This window comes from Filicampus tigris, chromosome 10 (genome assembly GCF_054856515.1).
Source record: "Filicampus tigris isolate MCC_2025a chromosome 10, RoL_Ftig_1.0, whole genome shotgun sequence".
Taxonomy (NCBI): Eukaryota; Metazoa; Chordata; class Actinopteri; order Syngnathiformes; family Syngnathidae; genus Filicampus; species Filicampus tigris.
In genome coordinates, this window is record NC_141226.1 from 24650252 (window position 1) to 24659927 (window position 9676).

Sequence of the window (9676 nt, forward strand, 5' to 3'; positions counted from 1 at the left end):
TTCTTATGTTACCGTATAGTACATATTAGGTGAAGGTTCATTTGGGGGCTGGTCGAATCTAAATCGCATTATCTGTCAGAAAAAACGTAATTTAATCATTTTGTGAAATTGGTCAGCACTAGTGTCAATGTTTATAAAAAAATAAAAAAAAAGACTGCTGTGGGCTTGGATGAATATTTATTCACCGACATCAACTTTATCCAACATGAATTTCCACACAAAGTGTTTGAGTGCCGGAACAACAAATCACGCAACCGTCGCCATCATCAACAAGTTACTAAAATATTGGACACTGAAGGAAATGACAATTTCCTATATACAGTGTGGGTATCGTGTAGAAGTGAAGTCGCCCAAAACAGAAGTGCCTCCTTCACATGTCGCAAGAGTCCAGACAGACTTGGTCTTGCTGTTCATCTGCGGTCGGTGGAGCCCGACTTCCTCTTTCCCGCCAGCAGGTGTTTGGGTTTCAGGTCAAACACGTGTCGGTCCGCCTCGCCCTTCTTGCCCTGGCGGTTCATGCCCTTCTGGGAGTCTTTCATCATCTTCTTTGTCTTCTTCACCATCTGAAAGACAAACAAAAGACACAGTTAAGAGAGAGAGCGACAAAAAAAGAAATGTCCAGTGAAATATGGTTGAGAATATCTCAAATTAAACGAACACAAAAAAGGACATTCATCTATTACTGCCCCCCCCCCCCAAAAAAAATGTGTAGTGCTTTTTCTTAGTAAGGAAATAGCAATCTATGAAATTGCATGGTATAATTACATTTTCTTAACTGTAATTAAGCAGAGTGTAAAAAAAAAAAAAAAAAAAAAAAAGTTGTATATCATGATTGAATGCTTCAATTGACTGTGCTGCCCGTCTTGGCCACCAGGGGCAGTATAACAGTCATACATACAAAGTAACCCTGTACATTCTTGACAGACTTGAGGTGAATTGACAAAAATCTATTTGTGGAAAAAAAACAATATGGTGTTAAATATTTGTATTTGATTAAATAGTTCCAAAGCCTCCAACAAATGTGATTGTTGAAACATAGTCCCACCAAAAGACAAATTTTGCCATGGTGTCAGTGCATCATTTACTTTTATTTGATGGCATTTGTTTTTGCGGTATGGTGCTAATCCAGGTTAGTGGCGCAGATCCCGATGCAAATCGTACCTTTGCGTCGCGCAATCCCGACTGGTCCCGGGGAGGCCGAGAAGCGCTCTGGCTGCGCGTCCTGGAAGTGGGCGGCGCCAGCGAATCGTCACGTTTCCGTTTGCGGGTGACGCTGCGGGAGCGGCGGGCCTTCTGAGCGTAGTGACTCTGCCAGAACAGCGGCAAACAGTCAAACACGTAGCGCACGCGCTCAGACGTCAGCCGCAAAAGGACACCGCTACTCACGTTGTTTTTGTCGCTCATGTCCAGGCCGAGGTCGCCCATCTCCTTCTCCAACGTCTTCCTCTCAACCTGCACGCCAGATAATATTTGAGTTAGTGGAACGACGGTGGCATTGCCAATTCGGCGGCTCGTACCTTGGCAACGGTCCTAGGCATGCGTGGCCCGTGCACGTCCTTCTCTTTGGACTTCAAGACCATGAGATGCCTCTTCTGGCGGATCTGCTTGGCCATGGCGCGGATCTCCTGCATCTCCTCGTCCTCGCTCTCGTCGTCCGAGTCGTACTCGCCGGCGCGCTCCTTCAGCTCCTCCTCCTTCTCCAGGTCCTCCAGTTTCTGATCCGCAACGCATACGCAAACAATGTCGGCGAAAAATCATTTCACTTTTCAAAGGTTAGTCAAATAGTCAAAGTAAACGGCACAGATTTGAACCGTTGCGCCTGTATGCGGGTTAGTCACGAAGAGACTAACTAGTGTGTTCGAAAACGGCACTTGTCTACTTTCAAACTTGATCTTGCAGCCAACGCAAGTGCAGATATACCATATCAGCAAAGTTCTCGTACACTAGCCTGTAATATCGAATTATTACAAAGTTTATCATTTGTATATGTATAATTTCATCAATGCTTTAAAGCCACGGCTTGCCTACGTGTTTTGTTCGAGTGTAGCTGCCGTACTTGGCAACCTTCTGCGCATGCGCCGCGTATCGCGCAGGAGCCGCAAAATAGTCCAAGTAATGGAGGCATAGCTTCCATCGGCTGGAAGACTGAGCCCGAGTCTTACTTTACTGAAGTTTTAATATCATTTTAAACAGCAAAATTGCCAAAACAACAACCCGGGCCGACATGCTCACTGACGCAGGGGCATAAATCGATGACGTCACACGCAGTGTCCCAATTGTGCAATTTTATACACTTGCGGCCTGGGCCCTCGAACCCTTCGTGCACTTTGACTAGCGAAGCGAAGACCGTAGGGTGCAAGTGTGGGGATTGGGATTGGGCCCAACTCTTATTCCATAAACGCAATATTTATCAGAATGCCTCGTTTCAACGAGTGGGCCTGCATAGAACATATTCTTGAAAACCAATGTTTGGGTTGACTTCTCCTTTAATATATATTTAAAATGAACTGCTAATGTGTAACTTATGTGTAAATAAATACAAACAAATTGTACTAATTTCCAAACTGCATTTGATTTGTAGCTCTCGCTCTGTAGCAATGCCCTTGCGCCGCCCCCGGTTGCCATGGTAACGGCACCATTCACAAGGGCCATAAGCCGTCCCCTCAAAACCAAGTGATTTCAAGCAGAGTGGATTTTCATTGTGCTGTAATTGGTGATTCTTTTTGTGTGACTTTTGACTGACGTGTAAACTTTTGGGTGGAGTGTTGCGACTGACCTTCATAATAGCTGGGTCGATGTAGTCGGCAATGTTGTGGCCTTCCCACACCTCGGGGATCTTGTCGTGCTTCTCGTCGTCGTTCATCAGGTCCCAGTATTCTGACAGAGACACAAAGACGGCGCTCGTTAGCGTGGCAGCTGATGACGAAGACGACGAGACGACAATGCCGCTCACTTTGAAGGTCCAGCACGTAGTCGTCTCCCATCTCCATCTCTAGATCTTTCTCCTGAAAGACAAATTGTTCCATCAGACAACGATGCACGTAAGGCCGGGGGCCATTAATAATCCAGTTGATTAATTAATACTACTACTCAAAGACGCTTTGCAAGGTACAGTAAATTATAAAACTACAGGTGAAGAGCCAATTTTGTCCCTCAATGTGTTTTTGACACCCAATTTCAGAAATGTCTTTACTTTTTCTCTAGCACATCGGGTTTTTGAGTTATTTTCTTTTTTTGGTTTTAAAGTTTGCTTGCGCAATGCGGATTTTACCATGCGTTGTCATTTATAGCTATGACGTTTCCCCAAACCTGAACCTAATCATTCATTCAAAAATATTACTAAAAAATGACTACATTATATTATCTTCATAAAAACCTGATGCGCCACAGAAAAAACAGGGCAGACTTGGAATCAACACAAAAATTTCAGCTAGAGAAGTTGAATTGTATCTCTGATGAAACGTTATTAAAAATGTGTTACCACAAAAAAAAATAATAATTTGGAAACTGCATTTTCTAGGGAAAAAAAATGCATGTGTAATCTTTGGGAATCTATCTGACACTGCAGGATTGTGTGGATTTTGGAGGCGTACCAGTTTGCGCTTGGGCGCGTCCACCTCCATGGCTTTCCTTCTCATCAAAGCTTTCTCCGGGATGAACGGCGGTCTCTCCTGCGGGAACAAATGCAAGTGAAGCGCAGGACAGACGGCGCTCTGCAGACACTTACGTTCAAATGCTTCAACCTTGTCGTCTCTCTTGGCGGGCATGGCCAGGTGCAGCCTGTTGAGGACGTCGTGGACCTTCTTGCCCCTCATCTTGCTGTCCACGCGCTGGGCCAGGAGACGGTCGCAGGCCTGAGGCACACAACACCACCGCGCGCATGAGAGACGGCTGAGGTACAAGACCACTTGGCACTAGCAGAAGACGCCGCTGCGGCCACTAGGGCGCACCCCGAGAGCAACGAGCTCACTGACTGCCAGACGTTTTTTTACTTGTCAAATGGAATCCGAACACCTCAAGTACATTTTTCAATGAGTAGACCACGATAATGACAAACAGACAGCAGTAGATGGCGGTGCGGCACTGCACTGCTTTGGACTTATGATCAGCAGTTTTGGAGTAGAAGATCAGAGGGCAATCTTGGCTTGTTACATCAATTTGAGGGAGAGAATGTCAACATGTTGGCACCTGACACTCCCAGAGTATGATGTTTCCAGATGGTAGACACTGAGTATGTGTCACAATGGGTAGTAGAAAGTGTGTTGCGATCGTGAGAAAAGATGACGCAGCTCGTGGAGTGAATGGCAAATCCATGTAAAAAAGCCACCGCTGTTCAACTCAAGCCATACGACGAATCAGCAACGGCCACTGCATGTTTTGTTGTTGCAAATGTTCATTCTGCCATCAAAAGCCCTTTCTAAAACTCGTTTTTGTTGTTTTGTAGTTGAAGGTGTCACAAAAGCAAGACTATTAACGTGCCGGCGTCACAGTTGCGTGGTCAGAAACAGGTGAACGCAGGCAAAAACAAACACAAAGGTCTCGTGATCTCACCTCATTCTTGACCTGTATGACGCCCTCCTCGGTCAGAGTGCTGGTCTCGATGACGGGGATGCCATCGGCGGACAAGTCTGCAAACATTTTCTAAACAAACGTGTGGGCGCCGACGTTAGGGCCTGACACAAGCCGTTTAAAAGAAGTTAATCGTTAAAAAAGGAAGGCCTTCTAAATCAGGGGTGCCCAACCACCGAGCCATGTACTTTGGCCTGGGCCGTGGCGGGCCGCACAGATGAAAGGGAAAAAAAACCCTAAAGTACTTTGGCTTATTTATCATACGAGGCTGAAAAATAAAATTAATGAAAAAATATTTTTGAAAAGTGACTGGATTCTCTCCGTTGCATTCATCTACGACTGACTCTTAATCCCATGCCACACTGCCGAACAAAAACGCTACAAAAGACTGAAGGGAATGAATTTGAAAAACAAAAGGAAATGCCCCAAACAAATGAAAAACATCTATTGTAACCTTACACGAGTGTAGGGACGCACTTGGGAAGCAACTAAAAAAACCTTTTTTTTTTTTTCTTTTTTTTTAAACCCGATAAAACAGATCCGTGGCCAGGTACCTGGTTCTCCTCAGACAGCTCGCTGATCTTCCTCACGTCACACTTGTTGGCCACCACGATGAGCGGCTGCCGGTAGAGAGCGCACAAACGTTACGATGGGCGGCAAAGGGCCTACAGGCCAAAACGCCGGTTCGGGGCCGACCGACCTTGTTGGCGAAGAGCGGTCGGATGCTGTTGAAGAGCTCCAGCTGCTGGGCCAGGGAGTGGCCGCACTGCTCCGACGTGTCCATGACGTAGAGCACGGCCGCCCGCAGGTGCGCCAGGGCCGTGATGGCCTGCATCTCAATGGTGTTGCGCTCCTCCAGCGGGTGGTCCAGGATCCCGGGCGTGTCCACCACCTACGCGCCACAAGACCCATTTGGACAAATGCGCCAGAGCAGCTCGTCTAGCTCCTCAAGAGCCACATCGGCTTGCTTTTCTCTTTCTTTACTTACGCAGCCGCTTTCTTTTCTGAGAGTAAAGTTCAGTACTATTGTGAAAAGCAAAACCGGTATCATTTGCGTTAGGCATTTAGCGTCTCGCAAGGAAGCGACGCGCGATAAACTGCAGCTGCGTGTCCGGAGTTAAGCAGAGTCTGCACGTATGTGGATAGTATATCAGTATATGTTCTGTGCAATGCCAAGAGTCCGTACGGTATAAGTGAGTGGGCTATGTTTACGGTGAATCTGTATCCTGAAAGAGGTTAAAAAACATGTTTGCCAAAGACGACCGCGTTGGTAAATGTTGCAGGTCCGTCATCCGCCATTCGCCAGTGGCCGGGCTGCCAGTCCGTCATCATGATTTTAACGCTTCCGCAATATGGGACAATACCATTGCGGTCCGTGGGACGTATTTGCAAACTCCTCCCAACGAGTTTGGAAATATGTTTCAACGTATTCGCAAAGTACGTTCAAATGTATTGGTATAATGTGGGCCAAATGCTAGAAAACTTTTTTTTTTTTTTAACTTGTCCATCTGATGGTCAATATCTCATTGCATTATGAGAAAAATGCTATGTTGCTAGCATTTAGCCTACATTTTATCAATATGTCTGAACATGAAAAAAGAGCAGGCTTAGGGAACGGCAGTTGAGCAGCCAACACAACCACAGGTCACCAGATTGACTAGCGACGTTCAAACTAAGGATATCGACCGATCATTGGCCGGGCCGATTATCTGCACTGATATTCGGCGTTTTGATGAATATTGGCATCAACCTTTTTTAAAAATCTGTTGGCCGGGAATAAATCAATTTAAAACTGTGTTAAAATCACAACAAAGATATGTGAAAGTTGAACATTTTTGTCATTTCGAAATTTTGGAGGACTTCATTTACTGTAGAAAACTATATGGAGCTATTGTTTAAGTTTTCATTGAAGGTGCTCCCGAACATTTTATTAAAATTTGACAAAGACTTATATAAATATAATAATAAAAACTGTCAAAAAATGACGGAAATAATTTTAAAAAATGAACATTATGCAAAACTGAAAAATGTTTTTTTTTGGGGTTCTTTGGATTTTTACTAAAGTTGTCTTGATCTGCTTCATGTCATATATTTAGCGAATTGGTATCATCTGAAATGATGATTTCCTTTTAATCTTCCTGAGGTACAACGGGACCGGAATGTCTTAATTTGAGATGACAACGTTGGCATTTCCCCCCCGAGATGGTGCAGATTGCCCCACTAGTAACACTGGTGTTGTTTGTAAACGAGCGGAGTCAAGCACTCAGCTGTCACACGTGAAGAAAGCACACGCCGAGGCGGCCGTCACCTGCCAGCGCAGGTATCTGTAATCCATGTGACCCACAAACAGCGACTTGGTGGTGAAGGCGTAAGGCTGCACGTCCACATCCGCTCGTGTCACCTGAACACCCACCCAGACACCATTTTGTTATCGGGGTCACATTTTGGTGAGAGAAAAGTGGGAAACCATGCTCACCTTGTTGATAAAACTGGATTTGCCCACATTGGGGTACCCGCACAGAAGCAGCGTCCTGGTGTTGGGGTCGATGGTGGGCAAACGGGACAGATGTTGACGAACTGGTGAAGCCAGACGGGAAAAAAGAGGATTGCATACACAATACGATTCAAGGATGGAACGATTCAATTCGGTTTGACTCTGTGGGATTCCAATTTGATATGGTACGGCTGCAGCTTTTGTCATGTTTATTCATGTGCAACAACATGTAAAAGCTTTCCAAAGCACAAACGACCAAACAAAAAAACGGGAGGCTCACTGCACTACCTTGTTCCAGATACTCCAGGCTGGACTTCTGTCGCTTCAAGATGGTGCACATGCGACCCAGAGCGGCTCGCTTCAGCTGCTTGCATCGATAAAGAGAATCGCCGTACTTCATCAAGCGCACGTAATCTTTGGCCACGCTAAAACAAACAGAAGCTCAACTTTATTTATAAAAATCGCTTGAAAAACAGCCATGGCTGCATACAAAGTGCAAGAATAGATTAGCTGCAATGGTCTTGTTCTGGCAAGCTCAACAACAACAACAACAATGTACGTACTTGTCAATCAAATTCTTGGCGATGTTGATCTGACCCAAGGCCAGCTTGTAATGGTCTTTGTCATAAAGCACGTTCATCAGGTCGGCGTAGAAGGGATGGATGTCCTGCGGCAAACCACAACACGCCCAAGCAACTTATTTTGAACAAGACAATTTTTGGGGGGGGGGGGGGGGGGGGGAGTCTTCTTTTCAACGGAGCGCTTGTGACTCACGTCCAGTTTGGGGAAGTCGGTCAGAATCTGCGTGAGGCGGTCGTGGTAGTTCTGCTGCGTGAACTTCACCTTGCGCATGTAAAAGTGGCGGATGCGGTGGATCTGGTAATGCTTGTGTATCACTGTGGGCGTCTTCCGCTGCGTTTTGGATAAAGTGATGTCGATGAAATCCTGCAGGGGGAACAGAAAAGAAAAAAAACTGTAGTAGCCACGAAGTAGCATTCTGGAACACTTTGTCTTCAGCAATTAACTCAAAGACCCAGTAAAGTGATTTCTGAGATTTGGCAGTGTGTCAAAATGCAAAATCTGGTTGAAATGGTCACTTCAACCTGAGTGCAACACAGCAAGAATTTGGAACATTGAATGTTGGCTTCCGGAGCAATTAAAACTGAATTCAGAGAGCCATTATTATTTAATGCATTTCAACTGTGAAACAAAATCAAAATTTCCACATCATCTCACATTTCAGTCACATTAAAAATAAAGTGAATACTTTTTTTTACTCCCTGGAACCCAAATATAGCATCTATGGCAACAACCTCAACAAATTTGGACTTATATCACAACAAATTCAGTGGGATTTATTTTTTTAACCCTAGTTGTTGTATGACTTTTTTTTTTGCTCCATGTACAGCACTTTGGAAGCAGCGGTGGTTGTTTTAAAGTACCCTATAAATGGAAGTTGAGTTGAGGTATCCATATGCAACTCTATGGAGGATGACACAATGTAAAAAAATAAAGTACATAACATGATTTGGTTTCTTCAATTTTGTGAGCATTTCACTTTTTTCATTGCGTAAAGTTGTCATTTCTTTTCTACGACAGTAAAATAATTTTTACTTTTGTAGTCAAGTGCCTGTACGTTTTTAAAACGTTTACTTAAGTGCAGGAGTCGAATCAGAACTTCTACTTTTACCACAGCATTTTCCTTCTCCTTTTGAACCTATAACCCGAATCTATACTATACGAAACTATACTATACTTACATTTGCAACCTCTTTTAAACTAGTAAACAAAACAAAATCTTGCCTGCGTCACTCACGTTTCAATCAACGCCATTTACATTACGCAGCTCAAGAAATGTTCTGCCTGGAACCCAAATACAAAAATCTTTCTAGACAGATACGGATTTACTGTAACAAATCGGACCACCAAAAGCATTTTCTGTGCCTGCTTGACAAACATTCAACACACAAAAAAAGAGTTTCCTCCTTGACTTATGTAAAGTCGACCAAATCAGAAGTTGTCAATAGCCCAAAACGCCTTGCTTAAATAGGACGGCGATGTAATGTTGGCCAACCTTCTGGTATTAATGGTAAATTGAAGGCGTCTGGAGCCAGCCCCCCCCTCCTCGTCTCGGCACGTGTTGGCCAGCCAAGCTGCCAACGTGTTTTTTCGGTCAATTTTCCAGAGCTACGCGATGACAACTCGAAAGATTCAAGATGCAAACGTCTTTAAAGGTCACTTACCTTGGCGGTGGGGACTACCATGATCTTCTTGAAGTTATATAGTGCCATTTTGTCGGGACACGTTGTGGTCCGCGGACAGCACGACAGGAAAAGAAGGTCTGTTAGCTTCTTAGCGTGCTATTTCCGCATTAACCGGAAATAACGGACCATCAGTGTTTCTCGATGTCGCCCCCTGCAGCCGATGTAGACACTGCATGAGGAAAACGCCCGACAATCTGCTTGTGTTGTGGGCAAAGAGATTAGATTAAGGCACGTCTCGTTTCCCCACCGCATTCGCGTATACATTGCTGGGGCCCCGTGGAAGCATTTCGTCGTTTCTTTCCCACATTTTCCGCCCGCCCGCACGCTCGCTCGCTGCTTGACGCGCCTT

General features: G+C 44.9%; 1 protein-coding gene across 2 annotated transcripts; it reads right to left on the reverse strand.

Annotated features, from left to right (window-relative positions):
- Positions 1–160: 160 nt before the first annotated feature.
- Positions 161–9481, reverse strand: gtpbp4 (GTP binding protein 4). Of its 2 annotated transcripts, none has more exons than XM_086042136.1 (17): positions 9307–9481; positions 7838–8008; positions 7627–7730; positions 7352–7488; positions 7046–7146; positions 6878–6970; positions 5270–5461; positions 5124–5189; positions 4552–4641; positions 3744–3854; positions 3594–3671; positions 2954–3005; positions 2777–2877; positions 1518–1715; positions 1387–1452; positions 1162–1308; positions 161–563 (listed from the first exon to the last, which is right to left on the reverse strand). In XM_086042136.1, exons 1-17 carry the CDS (start codon positions 9352–9354, stop codon positions 411–413), a joined length of 1908 nt encoding a protein of 635 aa, XP_085898262.1. In that variant the 5' UTR covers positions 9355–9481; the 3' UTR covers positions 161–410. The 2 variants fall into 2 exon arrangements, with proteins under 2 accessions (XP_085898262.1, XP_085898263.1); XM_086042137.1 differs by lacking the exon at positions 9307–9481 and adding an exon at positions 9138–9261.
- Between the last annotated feature and the right edge of the window lie 195 nt (positions 9482–9676).

What these genes read in the sequence shown, in the direction of transcription:
- gtpbp4 (XM_086042136.1), bottom strand. Translation starts at nt 9,354, where the DNA reads ATGGCACTATATAACTTCAAGAAGATCATGGTAGTCCCCACCGCCAAG. An exon ending in GCCAAGAATTTGATTGACAA is followed by an intron (nt 7,489 to 7,626) that starts GTACGTACATTG and finishes TGTTTGTTTTAG; the next exon opens with CGTGGCCAAAGATTACGTGC. An exon ending in ACATGAGCGACAAAAACAAC is followed by an intron (nt 1,309 to 1,386) that starts GTGAGTAGCGGT and finishes CTGTTCTGGCAG; the next exon opens with AGTCACTACGCTCAGAAGGC.